Raw genomic sequence first — 25,917 nt, 5'->3', positions numbered from 1 at the left:
CAGATGTGAATGAGGCAGGTCGATGCTCTTTCATTAGATTTTTTCCTTTTTCCAGCGTCTGATTGATTTCTTTTCAGCTCGTCCTCCATTCTTCTAACTCTCTTTCTCTCTCTCGCTCCCAATTCATCTCTCTCATGTCCTGAAGCTTTTTCTCTTCTTTTCTTTTCTTTTCTTTTCTCTCTCTCTCTCTCTCTCTCTATCTATCTCTCTCTCTCTCTCTCTCTCTCTCTCTCTCTCTCTCTCTCTCTCTCTCTCTCTCTCTCTCTCTCTCTCTCTCACCTTTTTAGTGTCGTATGAAGAATTGATTATTGGACTCATCTAGCTTCTTCACACTTTCACCACTTTGTTTCCAGTCAGTTTAACTTGTGGATGGTGATCTGGCTCAGCTCCGACATGTCTCTTTTAGAGTACTTTGCACTTTAATGCTGTCCTTTAAAGGGATAGTTCAACATTTTGGCAAATTGGCCCATTACCATAATCCCTATAGTCATAGCAGTAGGTTTGTTACCTTTAATTGTCGGTGCAAGCTATTTTTAGAACGGCGGAGCAGAGCCACGAGCTGCTCAGAGCTACGCTACGGAGGCTCATTATGGGATTTCTTGGTTTCCCGCATCAAATACACAATCCAACAACTCCAAAACACTCTGGTGGACAAGTTGTGACCTTGTTTTAGTTGTTTTAGAGGGAGATTCAATTAAATTCAGCTGATGCGCGTTGCCTTCAGGGACAGTTTTTCATCAACAGACTCTGTATTTCCCTCTAAAACAACTCTGTGTGGTAACGTTGTGTTATTATCTCATAGCGTGGTGAAAGTGCAGGTCACAACTTGTCCACCAGAGCGTTGTGGAGTTGTTGGATTGTGTATTTGATGAGTTTGATGAGGGAAACCAAGAAATCCCATGAGCCTCCGTAGCGTAGCTCTGAGCAGCTCACGGCTCTGCTCCACCGTTCTAAAAACAGCTTGCACCGACAATTAAAGGTAACGAACCTACTGCTATGACTATAGGGGTTATGGTGAGAGGAGAATTTGACAAAATGTTGAACTATCCCTTTAAGAACCAGTTTACTGAATAAACTAAATGAACTGGAAATTACTTTTGTTGACGTGTTAATTTAATTAGTTGTTTTGTTCTTTTAGTTTTGTTTTTTGTGCTTGTTGTGTTGTGTTGTGAAGGTAGATTCATCCTGTGTGAATAAATAATTGGTTTAAACTCAAACTTTCTCTCTCTGTCTCTGTCCGTCAGGGCGGGGCATCCCAGCACGCCGTCGGGGGCGGGTCAGGACGGCGAGGAGAACCCTGCGGCGCTGGCGGAGAGCTGCTTCAGAGAGCTGCTGGGCCGCGCCGCCTACGGCAACATGAACAACGCCGTCAGACCCGTTCTAGTGTGAGTACGACAACTACAGACTGGAGTCATTAGTTGCAGCGTTTGGGTTGTGTAGAGAGAAAAGTGTTAAAGGGATAGTTCACCCAAAATTGAAATTTCACTCATTATCTCCTCCCCCTCATGTGGACTAAAGGCTGGGAGAAGTTTCAGAGTCCTCCGTGGCTTCTCTGAGTTACAGGGGGTCTCGGCGTAGCAGTGCATGTCCATATGACGGTTGCGAATGGATACCAACTGTCTTGGTAACAAAGAGACACACCAAAAAACATCCAGATACCTCCATGCTGCTCGTCTGTAATGTCCGTCTTGTATTGAAGCCCCGAAATGCGAAATTGTCCCGAAAAAAATGTAATTGGACGAACCAGGAAAACGAGCTTCCGCTACAAACAAGCTTGAAATATAGACTTATTTCATCTTTTTTCGGGACAAAAAAAAAAAAAAACCTTGACAATTATTACAGACTGGACCTTTAATTTATCTGATATATAAATGAGGAGAGGCAGGTGAACGTTAATGAACCGTGTAAAACGTCATTAGTGGAGCCACTTTGATGTTTGGTGTCGTCGACTCAGCTGTGTGTCGTCCTGCTGAAGCTCACACACACACACACACACTTCAAACCTGTGTGTCATTAGATCTGAACTCAGATCAGTTGGTATTTTTCTGCTCAGCCTCATTTACATACAGAGAGTCACACCTGCACTGTGTGTGTGTGTGTGTGTGTGTGTGTGTGTGTGTGTGTGTGTGTGTGTGTGTGTGTGTGTGTGTGTGTGTGTGTGTGTGTGTGTGTTTTCAGTGCAGCTGGGCTCAGATTCATAACCTGTTTTATTACAGGTGGAGTCATGACACAGACAGCGGAGTCAGGCAGTAAATAAACCTGTCGCCACACACACACACACACACACACACACACACACACACACACACACACACACACACATACACACACATATAAACACTCTGCCAGACAGACACACACACACACACACACACACACACACACACACACACTCTCTCTCCTCTTCACCAGACTCTCAGCTCACAGAGGAAATTGAATGAGCTCTTATCAGGCTGCGGTCGCCGTGTGAACGCGGTCGCTGTGTCAACGCGGCGCTCTGTCGCCACCCGGTGACGGCGCCGCACGCTCTCTCTCTCTCTCTCCTCCTGGGACCAGAGCGTCCTGATCTCTGCTCCTATTGGCTGACGCGCCGCTCCGCATAAATTGGACAATTACAGAGTGGCAGTGAACAAGAGTTTGTTTCCACTCGGCTTCAGCAGGAAAATCTCCTCTAGATATTTAAATGAGGAGCAGCTACAGACCTTATTCAGCGCCAACCAACAGTCACCAGAAACCAAAATGTGGTCAAAAAAAGAAAACAAAATCTGAATTAGTGAGTTTCTCTTTTGCTTTTCTTCACCTCTGTCTTCTAAACAGAGATCTGCTGTCGACACATTTGTTGCCTGAATGACCACAAACCTCCTGGCAGCAGCTTCATTCCAGCAGGTCTGAGTCTCTCTACAGAACAGAGATGTCACAGTTAGGCTACTTGTTTTCACTATAGGGCTCGAAAGGGTGACGTCACGGGGTGGGGAAACCGCAATGCATTGTGGGCTTTGCAGGCATTTGGAAAGCGGTTGTAGTTGAGTGTCTATGGTAAAGTATCCTCGGTAGAGAGTTTTCAGTAGTGTTTTTCTTTTTTGTTCCGGTGAGATGGTGCAGACTTGTTGTGTGATTAGCTGCCACAATCGTTCGCATGATCACAACGGCAAAAAGCTCGATGGGCTGAGATTTTTTCAGTTTCCTGCTTGGAAACAAAGCCAAGGACCTCGGGTCTTAGAGCTGACATGAGCTGACCAAGAGGCGCCGAATGGCTCGGATAGCTGCCGTCAAAACGACCAAACCTTACTTTCTCCTCCATCACACGACACATGTTGATGTGCTCACAACATTTTCACACCGGTTATTTATAATAAAAACGTGTTATGTTGTTAAATATGCAGCAATTAGTGTCCTTTCTCTCTCGCTCTGTCCTGCGGTCTCTACCGTGAGTTCCCATGGCAACGTAAACTGTTGCCCGTAAGAATGGCGATTACGGCCCACAATGCATCATGGAATCACATGAGCTTTCGAGCCCTATTAATCACAGTATTAAACATAATTAATTCATCATAAAGGTTCCTAAATACGGCCACTTTCCAAAAACGGTCGGCAGATCAGCGCAACACACATAGAACCAAAACAACGTTACACCAAAACCCTGGATTACATTGTGTTAATGTCAGTTTACACTAACGTACAGTAAAACTGAACTGGTAGGAAGTTAAATTAATATTTAATTTGTAATTTAAAACAAAACAAAAAGAAAACGATAAAAAAAAAATCTTAAACGTCTGTTGTAGATGATAATTAATGGCTTGAATATTTCAAACATTTGCCCTGAGGGATCAATAATTGGTCCTATATTAATAGATACTTCAAATGTTTTGTGTTTTAATTAGTAATGTGATTATATTTTGACTGTATTTGATTTTATACAATAAAATAGTGCATGCAGCATTAATGCATAATAATCATGATAATCGTAATACAGTGATTTTTTATTTCTCTGACAATAATCGTACCAAGAAAATCTATAACAACTACAGAACAAAAGTCTTGAAACCGTTCAGCTTCACGGTCGTCGTCTTGGTGATAAACAGCTGAAACCACGGAGACGGAGTCAAAGGAAACGGTTTTTAATTGGTGCTAACTCGTGTGGTCGTGGTCGTCTGCTGCTCATCGATCCTCCTGAGTCCTGAGAGCTTCCTGACTAACCCAGGAAGAATCACTCTGGGTTTTATGTTTGGTTGAGCTTTGCCGTCGTCTGATTGGCCGAGGGGCTCTGAGCCGTAGCAGCAGGAAGTAACAGATTCAATCAGTGAAGGAGCCGTTAACTGTTAATTACATCACATTACTGCGGCTGCTTGACGTCTGTAGAGCCTCTTCAGGAGCCGAGCGCTTTAACCTCTCTCTCCTCTCTCTTCATGATGATGTTGTTGCTTCTCGTCTCCGTCGTTGACCTCTGACCTCTGACCTCTGACCTCTGATTCCCACCTCCTCCTCGTTAGCTCGTCTGTGACCTCTGCTCAGCAGCTCACGTCTCTAGCTGCCGAGATTCACAACACAACAACACAAACCTGAAAGATACGGAGTAATTATTAAAATTATGTACAATTTATTAAGAAACATACTGTAGTGTTGCATTGCAAAAGGCAAAGTACATTTATTCCTCCATGCGAGTCCAGATTTATTTTCCTGTATATAATCAGATTTTTACACCACTTGACATTGGGTTGCATCACAAAAGGGAGAATTTCCACGTTTAAAACTCAAATTTAGACCCAGAAATTAGTTTAAAGGGATAGTTCAACATTTTGTCAAATTGGCCCATCACCATAATCCCTATAGTCATAGCAGTAGGTTCGTTACCTTTAACTCATTGAGTGCCATTGACGTATATATACGTCAAATGCAGTTTTCTGCGGCTGGTAAATGGGGGCGCTGTTGCGCACACTGTGAGTAATTTTGGGGCTTCTGGGATGTGTAGAACGAAGAAGACTGTAGATCAGAGCAAGAAGTGAAGAGGAAGGAGAAGACGAGTGCGATCGGTACAGAGATAAAAAAGTTGGGAAAAGTTTCTATTTCTAGAGGAAAACGACGGGCAGAGCCTGGAACAAGTGTAACGTGGAGCTGGAGGAAGCTTAGCTACGGATGCTATTAGCATAGCTCCAGCATGAAGTGATCAGAGGAGGCAGGAAAGGTAAACTCATCTAGATGATCAGCACCGAAATGCCGAAGCGAAAGCGGATCGCGGAGTCAGTTTCACCAGCTGCTGTCTAACCGACGTGACGACGAACCGAGAGATCAGCGCGGTGCGTCGCTGCCGCGGCCGCGTCCAGCAGAGAGGCTGAAGACGCCACGACGTCTCACTCCCTACTTCAGAGACGAGGGGAAGCAGCAGCAGGAGGAGAAGTAGGAGAGGGGTGGGGCAGAGAGGGGGTGAGGGGAGGGGGAGAGGAGGGGGGAGAGGAGGGGGGAGGAGAGGGTGAGGGGGCAGCAACTGCAGGAGGAGTAGGAGAGCAGGCATCACTCTGCATAGTAGGACTCCTACTTGTTGTATTTTAGTTTTTTTTTTTTTTTTGTACAATGAAAAAACATGTGAAATTAAATTTTCAGATGTCTTACATGTTTCTGAAGCCAAAATTAAAACGGATAAATCACTGTTTTTCTTGAGAGACTCTCTTTCACAAAAATGCATTTTTCTCAGCTTTCTAGAAAAAAAGTGGTCTTTTTGGTGCAACCAGGCTCTATTCAACTTAAGATATATCAAGAATGGAACAAGGTACAAACAAATGGTTTTTCCCTAGTTAAATAGAGAGTCTCCTCTTTCCTTTGAGCTATTTTGTGTTTTCAGAGTCATAATACAAAATATTCTCTTGGTCTTAAAATATTACTCAAAATGCCCCGAAACGCTGGCACATGGCACTGACCATTTTATAAAAGGGCTGGCACTCAATGAGTTAATTGTCGGTGCAAGCTATTTTTAGAACGGCGGAGCAGAGCCGTGAGCTGCTCAGAGCTACGCTACGGAGGCTCATTATGGGATTTCTTGGTTTTCCCTCATCAAACTCATCAAATACACAATCCAACAACTCCACAACGCTCTGGTGGACAAGTTGTGACCTGCACATTCACCACGTTATGAGATAATTATGTACATTACGACACATGAAGCAAATACTCTGAACTACTTTCTCTTCTGAAATCCCTCCGCCCAGCAGCCGTGTATGGAAAGTAGTTCCGGCTGCATTTGCCTCTAAAACAACTCTGTCTCATAATGTTACATGATTATTTCAGGGTTTCTACTATCTACATTGTGTTGGCTACATAACTAATGATAAAAAAATATAGTTTCTTCCCCCTTTATTTGGAAAAGTATCGAAACACATTTTGATGCCGATACCGGTCCACCGATCTCTCTCCCATTAGTCTGTTCTTCACGCTCATCTTACAAACTTACATTTTCTAAAACTATGAAGATCTCAGATTCCTCCAAAGTTTCCAGACCTCAGACACGTGTGTGTGTGTGTGTGTGTGTGTGTGTGTGTGTGTGTGTGTGTGTGTGTGTGTGTGTGTGTGTGTGTGTGTGTGTGTGTGTGTGTGTGTGTGTGTGTGTGTGTGTGCGATGACACGATGTCGGAGTCATTTGTTTTATCGCAGCTTCGTCTCCTCCGTCTCCTCACGTCTCTCAATCTCTCTGTTCTCTCCATCCATCCGTCTGTTCAGAGGTTATTAAAGTGTCTCTGTCTGTGTGAGGGTGTGTGTGTGTCAGTGTGAGCCTGTGTGTGTGTGTGTCTGTGTGTGTGAATCACTGTCGCTCTCTTCTATAACACACAGGGAGAGTTCACACACCGTCACAGACTCAACATATTTAATACAATCTAGTTTGTCTAGTTTGACTTTTCATATATTTCTGTGCTGCAGCGTCACAGTGAAGGAAGTGACGAAGATTCACAACTTATAGTCCAGGCAAAATAGCGTTTTACGACAGACTAATTGTAACAGAATTTTTTTCACCATACGTCATTTCTATGATCTGTTTTTGCTGCTTGCGGCTTTATGGCTTCTTGACCATAAGTCAATTAGTGTTGAGCTCATTTGCATATTCAAATTCATTTTCAAAGAAACATGTAATACAAAAAATGTTACTTTTCATGGAAACTTTCATTGTGTAAAGTTTCATTGTGGTAGGAGTAAAGGGAAAAAATAGCCCCATTAGGGTGTATTTTGGGCATATTCCATTAATGTATGACTAATTTTCATATTCAAATTAATTTTCAAAGCAACTTGTAATACAAAAAATGTTACACTTCATAGATACTTTAATTGTGTAAAGTTTCATTGTAATAGCAGTAAAGGAAAAAAATAAGCCTATTCAGGTGTATTTTGGGCATATGCCATTAATGTATGGCTAATTTGCATATTCACATTAATTTTCAAAGAAACTTGTAATACAAAAAATGTTACATTTCATAGATACTTTCATTGTGTAAAGTTTCATTGTGATAGCAGTAAAGGAAAAAAAAAAAGCCTATTTGTGTGTATTTTGGGCATATTCCATTAGTGTATGGCTCATTTGCATATTCAAATTCATTTTCAAAGAAACATGTAATACAAAAAATGTTACTTTTCATTAATACTTTCATTGTGTAAAGTTTCATTGTGATAGGAGTAAAGGAACAAAAATTGCCCCATTGGGGTGTATTGTTTTCTGGCCTTATTGGCACCATAGACTTTATATAGAGTAAATCAATCTTGGATTGATGCAAATTAAACATATTTCCCCAACTAGGATTTCTTAGGACTTTTAGTATGTTGTTCTGGACACCTCATAGAAATTCCCAAAAAAATCTTGGAATTTCATATCTGTAAAATAACAAACGCACACATACACATGCACACACATGCACCCAAAGGGTCTTATGTAGGGTAATAGGGTCTCTTGTTGTCATTTTCATTTGTTTTACCCTCTTATTTTATTCTTTTTATAACTGCTGTACATCAAAGTTATCTTACACATGTTCTTTGATGTGGATGACAATCTGATGGTACAGATTTAATTTCATGATGCGCCCCCTGCAGGTCAAACAGCGCAACAACAGCTGCTCACTGACAGAAAATAAAAATCCTGTTAGGACCTTTTTTCCTTCTGAGGTGGTTGTGGAGGAGACTTTTCACTCAGCATCACTCAAACCTCATGTTTTATTCAGCTCATCATTTTATTTTCCAATAAAAGCTGCTGAATATTTCACAGTGCAGGGTCATAAAAACACACAGACAGCAGCTCTGTGGGACAAACGGAGGTTAAACTCTCAAGACGGAGCAACATCACTCAGTCTGGACGGGGTTCATAACAATAAATAAGATTCTTCTGCTCCTTTTATTTGCCAACTCATGTCTTAATTTTTAAAGGGATAGTTCAACATTTTGGCAAACTCGCCCATTGCCATAATCCCTATAGTCATAGCAGTAGGTTCGTTACCTTTAATTGTCAGTGCATGTTGTTTTAAGATCAGCGGAGCAGAGCCGTGAGCTGCTCAGAGCTACGCTACGGAGGCTCATGGGATTTCTTGGTTTCCCTCGACATCAAACTCATCAAATACACAATCCAACAACTCCACAACGCTCTGGTGGACAAGTTGTGACCTGCACATTCACCACGCTATGAGATAATAACACAACGTTACCAGACAGAGTTGTTGTAAAGGGAAATTCATGCAAAACCGCTGATGTGCGTTGCCTTCAGGGACAGTTTTTCATCAAGCAGGCTCTGTATTTCCCTCTAAAACAACTCTGTGTGGTAACGTTGTGTTATTATCTCATAGCGTGGTGAATGTGCAGCTCACAACTTGTCCACCAGAGCGTTGTGGAGTTGTTGGAGTGTGTATTTGATGAGTTTGATGAGGGAAACCAAGAAATCCCATAATGAGCCTCCGTAGCGTAGCTCTGAGCAGCTCACGGCTCTGCTCTGCCGTTCTAAAAATAGCTTGCACCGACAATTAAAGGTAACAAACCTACTGCTATGACTATAGGGATTATGGCAATGGGCCAATTTGACAAAATGTTGAACTATCCCTTTAATACAAACATCTACCTTTATACTGTATGGATATTAAACATCTTTCCCTCCTCTTCTTCTTCCTCCTCAGTCACCTTGACAACCATCACCTGTGGGATCCCAATGAATTCGCTGTCTCCTGCTTCAGGATCATCATGTACTCCATCCAGGTGTGTCTCACTCTCGTCTCCGACTGTTTTCAGTTGTTAATATTAACGTCGTCATCATCACGGTGTACATACTGTACAGTCTCTGTTGCCCCGGCAACCTGTCAGTCATCCTGACGAGCAGTCATCTTGCCCCGAGTCGTCCCTGAAGCCTCCACGGAGCAGATGGAGGAGCAGCTGATGTGATGCTGCCGTTCGCTCTGTTGTTATTCTCCATCCCAGAGTTGGTCGAAGATAAAAATAAAATAAAAAATAAAACTAGAAAAAGAAAGCATTTCCTGCAGAAAATGCGTGTGAATGCTGAAAGCAGCTGAGCGCTATTGCTGAAGCAATGCTGACTAAGCTGAAGAAATCATTGAAACAAAGTTGAATTAGCTGAAGAACTGTTGAAAAAGTCTAATGTTGAAGCTGAAACATATAACTTGAAGATTAATGCCTTTTTAAGGACAAAAAGCAGTAGAAATGTTAAAAAAAAAAGGTAGAAGAAAATGCAAAAACGTCCTCATTCAGTGCAGCTAATTCACACATTCTGTGCCTCTGTGAAGTGAAACATCCATCTCTGTTACCGTGGAGATTTTTTTACACACTGAGTCTGAGTCTGATTTTGAGGCTAATTCACTCGTATTTCTTTTAAATTATTATCAGTAAAACACCAATTAGCCTCAGTTCAGTTCCTCCATACTTCTAACTTCAGATTATTTGATTATTTGACCGTCATGCCAGATAATAAAACATAACTTATTTGGATTATTTTCTACGTCATATCTGCCTCTTTGCTTGGGAACTACTTTTTCGTTAAACAACTGTATTCCTACGCTGACAGAGCTGATGGATCAATTGTATCGCATTGCATTTATATCCATCCCAGAAGTGTCTGTCTGCCACTTTGATCCAAGTGAGAGAAAACAAACGCACCCTGGGTTTGTCCTGCAGAGACGCAGAAACACTGATGATGAGCTAAATATGGTTGATTTCTTAAAGAGACAGTCCCACTTTTTTTTTAGAATGGACTAAAAGTCACAAAAACGAACAACCTGTTTCAAGACGAAGGGCTCAGGAATAAAATTAGCTTCTGTCACTTAGTTACAGTTCAGCACAGTGTTGTGTGTTGCGTTCACTGACCTGGAAGCTGCAGGACATTTTCTGATGCATCTAGAAAAAATGTGTCCAGTCCCAAAGAGCCAATAACAGTAAAAGGAAAAAAAAAAAAAGTGTTTTCATGAAGGAATGAGCTTCTGTCACTTCGTTATAGTTGGACTTTATGCTTTCACTTCCTCGCCAGCATTAGCATTATTAGCTAAGGTTGTAGTGAAGAGAAGAGATAAGAAAAGTTCAGAACGCTACAGTGACTCGGTATCGGAGAATGATGTGACAGAAGCTAGCTCGTTAGCATGCTAACTTCAATAGAATAAGAGAAGAGAAAGAAACACACTTTCTATCTCTGGAAAGAGGGAGAGTGCTAATGCTAACGTAATCTTCAGTTTCTAACTTTCATCAAATCATTTTCATTCTTTTTGAGGAAGTAAAAACTAAAAAAACTAAAAGCAAAAGGCCTTTTTTTTTGGAGCTGGGTCCAGATGTTGTGGGTCCAGATGTGTTGGCTCTCTGGTCTTAAACGCTCCGTCGTCCTCTCCGTCCACAGGCTCAACACTCCCACCACGTCATCCAGCAGGTCCTCAACCACCTGGACACTAACAACAAGACCACGCCGCGGGTCCGAGCCGGCATCGTCCAGGTGCTGCTGGAGACCGTCGCCATCGCCGCCAAAGGCTCCGTGGGTGAGTCGCTCCGCCGATCGGTCGGTCAGAGAAAATAACATCCATCTCCAGGGATTCAGATATTAGTTAGTTACAGCGTCTTGCAAAAGTCTTCATACCCCTTGAAATTTTCCACATTTTGTCACGTTACGACCACAAACTTAGGAGAATTCCGGCCATTTGGGGGGAGCAAAAAACACGACTAAAATTGATGCAGGCAAACCGGAGTTACACCATGGCTACCCGGCGCTAGCGATAGCCACAACGCTAACCCATGGGTGGCAATTCTTTCAACCACAACAAACACTCAGAAAACAATCAAATATCTCTGGTACATGACTGGAATCCTTAGAGACACCACTGAACTCATATAGTTACAGTATAAACAGTATAAACTTTGTGTTTTTGCATGTAGCCACTCACCTCAGATAGCCCAACTCTGAAACATCCTGGAAAGACATTACTATCCCATCGCAGAGCGCCTGCTCTCCCCGCCACAGAAACTAACACTTTTTCCTTGTGATGATTTCTTTACTAAAATAAACAGGCAGTGCAGTGGTAATGTCCAAAATATCTCCAACCGTTTATTTTAGTCTGAGGTGAGTGACTACATGCAAAAACACAAAGTTTATACTGTTTATACTGTAACTATATGACTTCAGTGGTGTCTCTAAGGATTCCAGTCATGTACCATAGATATTTGATCGTTTTTTGAGTGTTTGTTGTGGTTGAAAGAATTGCCCCCATAGGTTAGCGTTGTCGCTATCCCTAGCGCCGGGTAGCCATGGTGTAACTCCGGTTTGCCTGTATCAATTTTAGTCGTTTTTTGTTCCAACCAACACTGGGTGACCATCAGGACGACGATTTAGGGGTCAAAAATGGCCGGAATTCTCCTTTAAAGCTTAAAGAGCTTAATACATGGCAACCCTGGAGGAAAAGTTGTTAGAGGCACAAAAAGGCTTGGATGATGACCAGCCTAAACACACAGCCAGAGCTACAATGGACTGGTTTAGATCCATGCACTGCAAAAACTCAAAATCCTACCAAGAATATTTGTCTTTTTTCTAGTCAAAAACAATCTCATTATACTTAAAATAAGACTCATGACATAAAAAGTAGCTTGTTTTTAGACACTTTTTACTTCTTTTAAGCATATTTTCACTTGAAATAAGTAGAAAAATCTGATAGTGGAGCAAGTTTTTCTTTCTTATTACAAGCACAAAAAACCTGCTTTGACTGGCAGATTTTTCTACTTATTTCAAGAGAAAATTAGTTTGAAACAAGTGAAAATGATCTAAAAACAAGTTAATTTTTAGGTGATGAGTCTTATTTTAAGTGGAGAGAGATTAGTTTTGACTAGAAATGAGACATTTTGACAAGAAATAAGACAAATATTCTTGGAAAGATTTTGAGTTTTTGCAGTGTGTGAACGGCCCAGACCTTAAAGCTGCTGTTCACAGACGCTCTCCATCCAGTCAGACTGAACTCAACTGGAGCTGCTCTGCAAAGAATAAAATGGGCAGGGAAGGGGTATGAAAACTTGTGCCAAGGCTCTGTAGTTAGTAATGTTTCCAACAGCAGATCAACATGTTTAATATCTGTAACGTGTGTTTTGCCGCCGCCGCCTGGGAAACAAAGGGATGATTCAAGAGTCCAAACGAAGCGACGCGTTCACCTACGGGGGTGAAAACTCTCCCAACCTGTGGCTCGGTACAGTATGGACCTCATGAGCTGTAGATCCAGACTGATGCTGCAGACTAGTTCAGTCACATGAGACGAGAGCTTCATGACCCTTACACAGTCGTGTTGTGGTTGTTGTTGTTGTTGTTGTTGTGGTCAGCGTAGCTCCTCCCCTCTAGAACAGACGGTCGTGTCAGTGGATTCAGTATTTCATTTTTCAGGATGAATGAAAACATCTGTTCAGTTTCTGTTGTTTCCTTACTCTCCAACCTTACCTGTGTGTGTGAGTAAAAGTACAGTACTGTTGTAGGGTTCCACATCTTAAAGGTCTCGAGCTGGACCGGACCAGTCAAGACCTAGCCTAGGTTTACCCATGCTGTCTTGCGCACGATTTTATTCGCTCTGCAAGTCGGCCTGGAAACCATGGACCCAGTTTTTCCCTCAACAAGGGAGCCAATCACAGAACGGGGGAGGGGCAGCAAGACGATGACGACACACCGAAGCGACTTTGTTGATAGCTTGTCAATTCAACATGGAGAAAGTGTTAGAAAGTGTTTGAAGTAGTTTAGACCACAAGTTTATTTTGAAAAAAGAGCAACATTTAAAGAGCGGATTTCTGTCGCTCTACTGTACATACGTCATCGGGTATGATTGATGCGATTGGCTAGACACATTTGGGCTTTCGTAAACCACGCCTCAAATACGAAAAAATGAACGGTTCCCAGACCTCATCTCAATCTGAGCTGCAGTCACATCTTTGTTTTAACCACAAATTTCTCTCTGTCACTCTCTCACTTTGGTTTATGTCAGTGGTTCTCAAAGTGAGGTCCGGGGACCCCCAGGGGTCCTTGAAAGGGTAGAAGGGGGTCCCCGACTTTTTCTCAAAAATGTACCACATTTTTCCCCCAGAAATTTCTTGAAATCTTTCCAAAGATTCACACCACTGGCAGTAATTTGAACGTACATTGACTGAAAAAAAGTAACATTATTCAGTTTCAGAACCAATATTTGTGTGTTTCTGGTGATGGTTTCAACATTTTGTCCAATGGGGGTCCGTGGTCTAATTTGTGTCAGTTTAGGGGCCGTTGATGTAAAAAAGTTTGAGAACAACTGGTTCATGTGATGTAATCCAATAAATTCCAGATAATTTAAATAGTTGTACTAAAGTATCTGCTTGTGTAACCATGGTAACAACTTGTGAACTGTGCTGTGTTCTTCTGTTCAATCCAAACTTTATTTACATTAAATATGGCTTAGATTTTAGATCCAACCATCTTTTCTTTTTAATTAATTTTAAAATATGAAGACACATGATTATTATGAGGACTGGGACTGAAGACAGTGAGGAACTTGGAAACAGTCTCACATTGGTTTGGTCTCGGTCTTGATTACAACACGAGGTAAAAGTGAAAGTTTTTTGTGTTAAATATCGGGTGTCGGAGCGAGTGGAGCCGACCTGCTCTGCTCCTCTGAGTTTCTCTGCAGCTCATGTTTAAAGGTTTAAATGTTTAATGAGGGTTCGTCTCTAATGAATCCTTTAAGAAAACCTGTGACTTCCTCCGTCTGCTTCTTTAATATATCAGATTTCCCGTTAAACTCTTAAACACTCCCTCAGACACTTTTCATATTCTCATAACTTAGAAATATTAGTGAAGATCAGTTTTTCCACAGATACGTGAGGCTGAGGTTTTGTGGAAAGTTTTGATATTAATACTGTGAAAGTATCAAAGCCTCAGTCCACAGAGAAATGCACACAGCCTGTATTCAGAAACTGAGCCTTAAAACCAGCCGTCAGGACTTCCTGTCACTTTGTGATGTCACAACTAAGCCCCGCCCACAACAGCTCTTCATACTCTCTCATTTTTAACTCTGCGCGTGTGTGTGTGTGTGTGTGTGTGTGTGTGTGTGTGTAGGTCCCACGGTGCTGGAGGTCTTCAACACGCTGCTCAAACACCTGAGGATGAGCGTGGACTTCGAGCTGGGCGAGAGCTCCCGCAGGAACTCCAGCGTCAGCGTCTCCTCGGCCCGCGGCAAAGAGAGCGAGGAGCGGATCGTCCAGAACGCCATCATCCAGACCATCGGTACGACGGCCGCACGCTGACGGGACCGGACGGGACTTTGTCTCTGTCTCTGTCCTAACGCAGCTGAGCTCACACACATTCGAATTAGGGCTGGGCCGATATGCTTTTGTGCCGATTCGATTCTATAACGATTTTTGGGTCCCAATTTGATTTAAATTGCGATTCTGATTAAACAAGTATTGCGATTCTATTTTACCAAGTATTGCGATTTTATATTTCAATTCTTGTGATTTTCTGTCCTTAAACAAGAGCAGGTTGAACCAAACACTTGACAATACATCATAAGTCATATTTACAAAAAACAATACACACATCACATCAGTTTGCCTGTTGTGTTCGTCTGTTTGTTCACATAAATATCTGTGAACAAACGAACACAACAGGCCGGTTTGAATACATGATCGTACAATAAAGATTGGTCGTCCCAAAAGAAGAAAAAAAAAATCGAAAAAAAAATTGATTCTCATATGAGAATTGATTTTTTAAAATCGGCAGAAAAAAATCGCGATTAATATAAAAAGAAAAATACTTCCCTGAGTTCAGTGTCATGTAGTTTTACCATCTTCACTACTGTATGTACTTAGTTCTGTAGTTGCCGACATCTTCCTCTACCGTCGCCCGTCAACACGTCTACCGGCTTGTTTTGTTTCTAATTTCAGTTAGCAACAATGAACACCATACTGTGCTTTTTTTTCGGAACAAAAAAACATTTTTGACATTTTTTTTTTTGGGGGGGGGGGGGTTTAAATATTGTCCAATGTGCATTTGTTCGCCTTTTTTTTTTACATACAGAGAGTACAGGTTTTGAAAAGGGTTTAAGTTCACTTTATAATGGAGTATGTTAATTTATAGGCTCCTACAGTATTTGTGTGCAGATAAATGTTAAAAATGCTAAAGACTAAAAATCGAGAGAATCGGCAATATCGTAGAATCGCAATTTAAATCGAATCGCCATCCAAAAAATCGTAGAAGAAGCGAATCGGGAGAAAAGCATATCGTCCCAGCCCTATTGGTAACACTTTACTTGAATAGGTATTCATAAGATTGACATAACACTGTCATAACCATCAATGAATACTTCTGACAGCTGTTGTTAAGTGTCATTCGGTAAGTTATGTCACTTTTGATGCAAAGTTGACATTGTTTGAGATGTTTTTGTTCTGACAACTTGACATAAAGACAATTTAAACTGTCATAGCAGACCTAATTGCCAAACTTTAAAAATGATGTCAAGTTCTCATAACAAAAACATCTCAAACAATGTCAACTTTGCATCAAAAGTGACATAACTTACCGAATGACACTTAACAACAGCTGTCATAAGTATTCATTGATTGTTATGACAGTGTTATGTCAATCTTATGAATACCTATTCAATTAAAGTGTTACCGCTTTTTTTTTTTTTGCTTGTGTGCGCCACCTGTTTATCAATGTGAGGTGGAGATTACGTCGCCGCCACGTCAGCCGGCTCCTCTTACTGGTGGAAAACATTGGGCTGCCAATCTCAATTGTTGATTTACATACACGGCCCGTCCAAAAAAGGGGTCAGGGTTATTTGGTTGCACCGCCTTTAGCTTTGATTACCACACGCATTCACAATGAGCTTCTACAATGTCACAACATTTATTTCCATCCAGAGTTGCATTAATGTTTCAATGACTCTTCAGGTCTGGACTCTGGGGTCACATCGGACCACGTTTCTTCCTTCAAGATGATGGTTCCCCATTCTCCTTCCAGTTTTTAATAATGTGTTGGACAGTTCTTAACCCAGTTTCAGTCTCATTAATCTCCTTAGATGTTTTATTTGCTTGATGCCGATCATTTGACCCTTCTGAAAAAGGATGTGTCTTCCAACTTGGTTGTTTAAGAAATTAGATGCATCAGTTAGGGTTAAATAAGTTGTTGCCAGCTGCAACATCATCATCATGCAGTAATGATCCAATGGGAGGCTCTGACCTGTTAGCTTAGTTAAATCTAGAGCACTGGAAAAGAGAGTAACGACGACACGCATTGGTCCAATGGAAGCGCCTCCTGATGGAGGAATATGGGTTTTGCAAAAGCGCCCAAAAACTGACATCTCTGCATTGTTGGTGAATGAGCAAGTGTGGTGTTTTCAATAATTTAAGGACAGTTATAGATCACCCACGTTAATAGCATCATTGAGTATCCTTTACAGATGAACATTAACACATAGGCGAGTAGAAATTAATTTAATGTTTAATGTTTCAATCTACATTTTGTAATAAACAAATTATAAGTATAATTTGATGTGACCAAGACACTTAAAAACAAAAACACGTCCGTTTTCATCCATTTACAAGTAAGTGGGCAACACACATACATTGGAGTGAATGGGTTTTCTGGGCGCTTTTGCAATACCCATATCCTGCCACTCGGGGCGCAAAACCCTTACCACGGGAGTCAATGGTGGTGTCGTTACTCTCTTTTACAATGCTCTAGTTAAATCCAAGTGGTGTTTTGGTTTGTTTGGGTTTTTTTTGGACGGCAGTGTGTATTATATTCTGCTACGTAGCCACGAAGCTCCTCTTCCCGGTTCGTCCAAATTTGGACGAACCGGGAAGAGGAGCTTCGAGAAGCTTCCGCTACAAAACAAGCTTGAAAAATAGACTTATTTAATTTTTTTAATAAATTTCAATTCTGGGTGAACTATCCCTTTAATGTGTCCTAATCCGTCCACGTCTCCGTGTGTCTCTGCCAGGCTTCTTCGGTGGAAACCTGCCAGACTACCAGCGGGCCGAGGTGATGATGTTCATCATGGGCAAGGTGCCGGTGTACGGGACGCCCTGCCACACCCTGGACACCGTCAAGATCGGGTGAGTCACTCCTTCATCACCCAACCTCCCTGTGGCTCCCACCTGCTGCTGCTGCTGCTGCCAATCAGCTCACAGCTCCAAACCTTCCACCTCCTCCCCCCCTTTCCTCAACACAGAGACAGTTGAGCTCTGCAGCTTCCTGTCAGGATGGTGGACGGAGAGAAAACCAAAGATACTCTATTTACCAAGATACCCCATGAGAGGCTTTTTCCATGATAGAAATGGTGACACTTCTCCTAAATGGGCGTGGCCAACCGTCACCTTGTCTGTGAACGTGTGTGTGGATTTATACAATCTGTAGGTAGATGAAAGTGAGATATTTATATTTTCTTATGATAACATTAAATATTTACACTACTAACAGTCATATTTAGCATGATGAAAATAATTTTTTTATAAGTCTATTATAGAGCATTATAACTCTATTATAATACTTGACTTTATAAGCCATTATAAAATTCTCTATAATGTCTTATGCTTATTGTTATTAAGCCTTATGATAATTTATCAGTGTTTATAATGATAGTTATACACGTTTATAAGCCAATTATAACACATAACTATATTTATGATGCATTATCGATGTGGTCATTGTCAGCGAGTTACTAACAATTATAATGTATTAATACCTGACCTTATAAGTCAAGATAAAATGCTTTATAGTGTGTTATGATTATTGTTGTAAAGCATTATGATCATTAATGAGTGTTATAGTTATAAAGTGCTATAACTGCATTATAACCCATTATAAGTATGGTTATAATGTGTTATAGAGATAGACGGCAAATAAAGTGTTACCCAACAAATATATTTAGATATTTAATTAATGATTCATCTTCATCATCATGAGGAGCTGTGTCTCCGTCCTGCAGCGTCTCCAGCTCCACGTCACCGAGACGACGGCTTCGGAAAAAAGAAAAAAACAAGTTAATCCGTCCGTCCTCAGGGGAGCAGGAGCAGATAATCCCAAATCAAAAGAGCACTGTCCTCCTCTTCCTCCTCCTCCTCTTCCTCCTCCTCCTCCTCCTCCTCTTCCTCCTCTTCCTCCTCCTCCTCCTCCTCCTCCTCCTCCTCCTCCTCCTCCTCCTCCTTTTGGAGTGATTGCCCGTGAGCAGAGATTTGACTGCAGCTCGTCTGAAGTCACTGTACCGACACTGTGTCAACACTGAGGATAAAGTAAAATGGAGGGAAATGTTTTAAAAGTTAAATTAAACACGTAATTAATTGAATTAGATCCCTACAGACCTCCTCCTCTTCCTCCTCCTCCTCTCACAGTCTCCGTCACACAGACGTCAGGAAACAACCAGATATCTTTTTCTATAAATCATCAGGGGTGGGAGAAAAAATAGATTCACATAAATATCGCAATATCTTTTTTGACGATTTTTAAATCGATTTTTTTTTTTGAATTTTTTTTTTTTTTTGAATTTTTTAAAATATTGTGCAATGTGCATTTGTTCGCCTTTTTTACATACAGAGAGTACAGGTTTTGAAAAGGGTTTAAGTTCACTTTATAATGGAGTATGTTAATTTATAGGCTCTAAAAATGCAGACTAAAAATCGAGAGAATCGGCAATATCGTAGAATCGCAATTTAAATCGAATCGCCATCCAGAAAATCGTAGAAGAATCGAATCGGGAGAAAAGCATATCGTCCCAGCCCTATAAATCATGATTGTTGTGTTTAGTTCTGTGGTAAAGAAGATCAAACTCTGATAAATAAACTTATTGACCGATCACATAATTTCATCATCACATCATATGAATCTGTGTCAACACTGAGATGACGTCTTATTATTCTGTTGTGTCTCTCAGGCACCAGGGAACCAAGAGGATCCAGACTATGCTGCTCAGCTCCCTCATCATGGTGAGTCGCCTTCCCTGACCTCTGACCTCTGACCTCGTGTCGCCATGACAACGCACGCATCTAACCTACGCAGCAAAGAGCAAATAACTGTTTTAAAGCTATAGTGACTTCCTAACTTCTGTCGATCCCTGGAGGAATCCTGCAAAATTACAAAAACCCCTTTAATTGTTGCTGTTGCAGTTTATTTAAAACAAAAAACAAAAAGCAGATGATGTGTTTACAGTAAATGCATTGTCCATTGGCTTAGTTGGTTACTTTTAGTTGTAGGGTTAGAAGACATTCAAACAAAATCAACCCCAGGCTGCACCTTTAGCTCAATCTGTGACCATTTCATATTAAATACCAAAGATTGAGTTAAAAACATGCCAGGCTAGGATTATGAAGTTTGTAGGTGTGTAAATGATCAATAATCAGTATTATTGATAGTAACAGAGGGCCTTGATAAATGCTGATAAGTCATACTACTACAACCATTAGAACATGGTGATAAAAGGGAGTAAAGGGAAAAAACAGTAACGTTTTTATCACCAGCAGGAGTTTTAGTGTTTTAGTTTTAGAGTCTGACTGGGTGTGTTTGTGCAAAAGAAAACAAGAAAACGATTTCTTAGATGTTTCAATGGCAAATCAAGGCATCTTTATTTATATAGCACATTTCAGACCAAGGGGCAACTCAATGTGCTTTACATAAAGACACAACATTTAACAGTAAAAACTGGAAACGGAAAAAGAACAGCATAAAACATACTGTTTACATTTTTTTTTAAATAACCTAGAATAGTAAATAATTGTAAACATTAAGCATACAGTTGAAAGCAAGAGGAAAAGAACAATAAAAAACGAAAGGAAGAAAGAAAAAAATATATATATATTAAAACAATTAAGAGGACTTGGAGTGCAAATCCAAGATTATGATTTAAAGTTCTTAAAAATAACTCAGATTTCATTTCTGCTGTGTAAGAAACAAAGTCGTGTAAATGAAGGAAAAACAAGTGTATTTATGTATCTATGTAAAAACAAGCTGCTGTTTTTATACTTTTATTCTGAAGCAGAGACAGGAAGTCGTCCTCTCCCCCGTTGACACTGATCATAAATCTTGGTGTCAGAGCCGCTCAGGAGAAAAGGTCGATGTTTGGACACTTTCAGCAGCTTGTGAACGCGACCTTTAAGCCCTGTGGATTAATCACATCACACCGTGTTAAATCACCTCCCCCCCCTCCCCCCTCCTCCCCCCACCACAGGTGACCTCGGGCTTCAAGTCCAAGTCCATGGCGGCGGCGCTGCCTCCTCCGTTCCTCGACCCGCTCTTCTCCATCTCGCTGATGGAGGACAGCGAGCTGCGCCAGCTGGTGCTGGAGATCCTGCACAACATCATCGATCGCCACGACAACCGGGCCAAGCTGCGCGGCATCAGGTAAACACTGCTAAATAATGATGAATTATATGTTTTTGAACATTATATTTACACCTAAACACACACTACCATAGTCTCATGATGCAATTTTGATTCCATAATGGTCCACTGTCGCCTCAAGGCAACACTGCAATTTTCTATAATGGTACGTTGTTGCTTTCGGGCAACAGGTGCATTTTAACAAGTTTCCATTATTTTATAAGTAAATAAATTGCATGGAACTATTAAACATTACACTTTACTAATCTATTAGTGTAAATATATTTTTTTCCAGATGAAAAAGGGCCAGTAAGTTACTGTATGTTTTCAGGCCGTTTTAGTGGAGCAAAATGGCAAACCTGTTTCCTTTGAAAAAGTCTGCAAAAAAGGGTTTCAGTGGCTTCTTGAAAGTCATGTGATAAATTAAAGCATTGTTATTGGTTCTCTAAGGTCTCCTCTCTTTTTTAAAGTATTACAGCATTAAATGGGATGAATTGTGGAGATGTGACAGGCCAAAAAGTGGTACCATAGAGGGTTAAAAGTTTGTTTACAATAATGAGTGTCAATAAAACAATAGTAAAACACCAGAGGAAAATGCTAAAATAAGTTAGTTTAATCAAAGTTTTGGGTAAAAAGGTACGTTTTAAGACGGGATTTAAAAATTGCGATGGATGTGGCGTTTCTGATATCTTGTGGGAGGCCGTTCCATAAAAAAGGAGCATGGTAGGAGAAGGCCCTGCCACCAGCTGGTTTTATATTGATAAATGGAATGACCAGTCAGTCGGTGTAACTCGTGTGTGTGTGTGTGTGTGTGTGTGTGTGTGTGTGTGTGTGTGTGTGTGTGTGTGTGTGTGTGTGTGTGTGTGTGTGTGTGTGTGTGTGTGTGTGTGTGTGTGTGTGTGTGTGTGTGTGTGTGTGTGTGTGTGTGTGTGTTTGTGTGTAACACGGGTTTGGTTTGTCTCTGTTTCAGGATCATCCCCAACGTGGCGGCTCTGAAGATCAAGAGGGAGAAGATCTCCAAGCAGGACGTGGCCTTCATGAAGAAGGTAGAGCAGCTGCTGGTGTCTCCTCTCACACGTAGCCTACACCTTCCTCTTCCTGGAGGAACAACGTCAAACACCGACGTCGTCACACCTGCAACTTGAAAACTGGGATGAACCGAATCCAGGATTTGGTTTCAGATTCGGACGAATTTCGGGCCAAACCTTAGAACATCAACCGAACCAAACCGAACCAAACCCTACGACCATTACATGAAGGTTTACAAACGATATTCTGCAGCCAGCATCACTGTCACTATCACAAACTAAATATAAAGTCCACTAGCTCCATGCTAATATATACTACTCACAAAAAGTTAGGGATATTTGGCTTTCGGGTGAAATTTATGGAAAATGTGAAAAGTTCAAGTAGAGCATTTCAGTAGAAGTATGCACTGGTTGTTTCCTCATCTCAAACAATTGATCAATTGTCAGGTGTTGTCTTTTTATCAATCAATCAATTTGTTTATTTCGGGCATTTAAATAATCATCATCACACTTCATCTTAGTTCAAATAAAACAATACACATGGCCGAAAGGGAAAGCGGGAGAAGCAAAAGCTGATCTAGTCCAGCCCCCATTACCCACAGAATAAAATCTTTTTCATAATCAGATCATATCATAATCTTTTTCTTTTGTTTTTGCTTTTTTACATTTTGATATAACATTCTTTTACTTATGACATTTGACATAACATGTTACAGCAGTAGGTAGCACATAGAGCTGCAGTCTAGCTCTAGACAGTACATACAGATTACGTGTGTGTTTGCAGTCTTGGCCTCATGATGTCAGAATGTGAGCAGCCTGATGAGGACGACTGTTTAAACCAGTTCTAATTGAACCAGGACATTTATTGGTTGATTCGTGGATCAAACACCTGTTGTTGTGAATTTAGCTGTTAAGCTCCTTGTCAGAGAACAGCAACTTGTGCAAAAATGACTGAAACATTGAACAGTGCATTCAATAGTTTAGAGAAGGTCACATTAAGTTCACACTGAAATCTCACCTAAAAGCTGAATATCTCTAACTTTGTGAGTAGTGTGTAATGGAAAACACCATAGACTGGCTAACGGAAATTAGCATCGCTATCGTGGTGATTTTAAAACCAACAAAGAGCTGTTATGTTAACATAAACATGTAAACATGGCAGACGTTACACATCCAATAATACTTACAGGCAGGTATTTCCTCTGCTCTGTGGAAATAATTTCACTTTTTCTTTCTTTCTTTCTTGTTTTGAATGAGACAAAACACTAAAACCTGAATCCTGAATGACCTGAAACATAAATGTTCAGTCGAAGTTATTGCCCATTGTTTCTTACAGTTAGAATAAAACACACTGTGATGTTCTTTACTACATTTATAACGAGTTTCCTCTACATATTTGAAAACAAAACCAACACAGAAGGAAAGTAGAGAGTTTATTCATCCCTGCTGGGTAATTCAGATGTCAGAGAGCTCATCACAAAAGACAAATAACAGATTAACAACAGCCACACTTCCAAATGCATCCAAATGAGCACAACCCAACACAGAATAAAGACAGCACAGGGGCATACCATAAAATGCGTTAAAGTAAATAAATTAAAGGATAATTTCCGTTTTTTACAACCTGGACCTTATTTCTAGCATAAAATACGATCATTTACTCACCCAGACAACTTTGGTGTCATTTGGAGTCGTTTTGACGAAGTTAGCCCCAGTGGAGCGGCGCGTATATCTGTATAATGCGAGAGCACGGGGCACGCAATGCAGCCTCTAAATAACACATTATCCACCGCAAAACTCGTTCATTTCACCAATATTTAGTTGTGATAGGCTAGTGCTATTCCCCTCTGAGTCCGGGGTTAGCTGTTATCAACATCCGGGGTCTGTAGGTTGACCTACTGACCTCTGACCTGGATGATGTCATCTCTGAGCGCCGCGCGGCTCATTCTGATAATAATCATTCCGCTTCGGCATTCGGGTCCATTTTTATCTCAACTAGCCGGAGCTTTAGTGAGTCCAGGTTGAGGAGAGGAAGCCTGTGGAAGCTGAACTTCATCCAGCTGCTCATTTTGTTCTGACAAGTCGGAAACACGCAGAAACGAACCGTAGCATTAGCGGCAGCGCTCGGAGATGACATCATCCAGGTCGGAGGTTAGTAGTTCAACCTACAGGCGCAGCACGTTGATAACATGCCACCACGGGCTCGGAGGGGAATAGCACTAGTGTATCATAACAAAATATTGGTGAAATGAACGAGTTTTGCGGCGGATAATGTGTTATTTAGAGGCTGCATTGCGCTGCCCCGTGTTCTCGCATTATACGGATATACGCGCCGCTCCACTGGGGCTAATTTCGTCAAAACAACTCCAAATGACACCAAAGTTTCTGGGTGAGTAAAATGATCTTATTTTATGCTAGAAATAAGGTCCAGGTTGTAAAAAACGGAAATTATCCTTTAAAGTTTAAAATGAAATAAAATTTCAAGAAAGAGACGGGAGGTGACAGGAGTTTAGTTTAGTTTAGTTTGTGGAGCTGGTTCTCCATCATGGTCTGAACATCACACCTGAGCCGTGACCTTCTCCCCCGACACCTGAACGCCTCGTTACCGTCGGACGGTTCATGGGTGTGATCACAGGTCACAGCTGATTGGTTTAATGATCAATGATCTGTGTGTGTGTGTGTGTGTGTGTGTGTGTGTGTGTGTGTGTGTGTGTGTGTGTGTGTGTGTGTGTGTGTGTGTGTGTGTGTGTGTGTGTGTGTGTGTGTGTGTGTGTGTGTGTGTGTGTGTGTGTGTGGTGCAGCACGGCCAGCAGCTCTACAGACACATCTACCTGGGCTGTAAGGAGGACGACAACGTCCACAAGAACTTCGAGCTGCTGTTCACCACGCTGGCCGTCCTGACCATCGAGCTGGCCAACGAGGAGGTGGTCATCGACCTCATCAGGCTCTCCATCGCCCTGCAGGTGAAAAAAAACTCTCTTCTCCTGGGTATCAACCCTTCAAAATAAAACACAGGAAGAGAAATAAGTGAAGAGCTTTTACCTGAGAATGAATACAAACCACCAAACTCTGGTGCGAACCCAAACCACCTCTTCATCTGGGACTCGTTCACTTGTTTGGTCCGAAACAGAGTCTGAAACGAACCTTGGTACGATTCGTTTCTGGTGTAAATGTAAATGTAATGCGAAAATCAAAGCAGCTTTTTTGGATTCAACAGGCTTCCGTTGTCCACCAAAGTAAAAGAGCAACAAGAAACACATGCATGACCTCCATTGTGTACTTTTTATGCAAGATCCCGCCAATAATTTTTATCCAATGATTGAGCGACTGTGGGACACACCATGGTCAACTTGTTAAAAAGAATAATTTACAGGCCGTTAATGATGTGATAATGTCAATAAATACCCAAGAAATAACAATTAATTGCATCATAATGTCAAGAAATAGCCAAGAAATAACAGCCAATTTCATACTAATGTCATGTTTTTCATAAAGGCAAAAGATTACACATTGCTTTTCATGCTTTGAGTTTTTTGGGAAAGACCAGAAATTTTTTTCACCAAGTCCTTTGCAATTGACCAATATTTCTGGGCTATTTCTACACAATCAATCGTTATTTCTTGTCAATATTTCTCCACATTACTATGAAATTGACCGTTATTTCTAGGCTATTTCTAGACATTATCACATAATAAATGTCCTGTAAATTAAAGGGTTACCAAAAAATGCAACAAGTAAAAAAAAGAAAAAGGTGAACTATCCATCTCCATCGCCCTGCAGGTAAAAAAAAACTCTGATTCTGACACTGAGATGGTTTTTTACATCTTCTCCTGGGTATCAACCCTTCAAAATAAAACACAGGAAGAGAAATAAGTAAAAAGCTTTAACCTGAGTAAATGTAATAAGTATCAAAGTTCACACCAGGCTTGTTTAGTTCACTTGAAACCAACTTCTTCCTTGGTGCGGACCAAGGCCACCTCTTCATCTGGGACTCGTTCACTCGTTTGGTCCGAAACAGAGTCTGAAACGAACCTTGGTACGATTCGTTTCTGGTGCAAAAGTAATCCGAACCAA

The 25,917-nt window shown here is 41.1% G+C and overlaps 1 protein-coding gene across 1 annotated transcript in view; it reads left to right on the top strand.

The window, feature by feature from the left end:
- Window positions 1-25,917, top strand: part of efr3a (EFR3 homolog A) — an 82,262-nt gene that overhangs the window by 44,513 nt on the left and 11,832 nt on the right. The window contains exons 6-14 of the mRNA XM_083991993.1: window positions 1,245-1,385; window positions 9,132-9,210; window positions 10,850-10,985; window positions 14,558-14,725; window positions 17,445-17,559; window positions 19,374-19,425; window positions 20,664-20,836; window positions 21,786-21,861; window positions 24,645-24,806. Coding sequence (XP_083848119.1) covers window positions 1,245-1,385; window positions 9,132-9,210; window positions 10,850-10,985; window positions 14,558-14,725; window positions 17,445-17,559; window positions 19,374-19,425; window positions 20,664-20,836; window positions 21,786-21,861; window positions 24,645-24,806 — 1,102 coding nt within the window. The remainder of the gene's footprint in view (window positions 1-1,244; window positions 1,386-9,131; window positions 9,211-10,849; window positions 10,986-14,557; window positions 14,726-17,444; window positions 17,560-19,373; window positions 19,426-20,663; window positions 20,837-21,785; window positions 21,862-24,644; window positions 24,807-25,917) is intronic.

The sequence above is a fragment of the Trachurus trachurus genome, assembly GCF_905171665.1.
Source record: "Trachurus trachurus genome assembly, chromosome: 17".
NCBI lineage: Eukaryota > Metazoa > Chordata > Actinopteri > Carangiformes > Carangidae > Trachurus > Trachurus trachurus.
The sequence above is the reverse complement of the archived record's forward strand: the minus strand, read 5'-3'. Positions and strand labels throughout refer to the sequence as shown.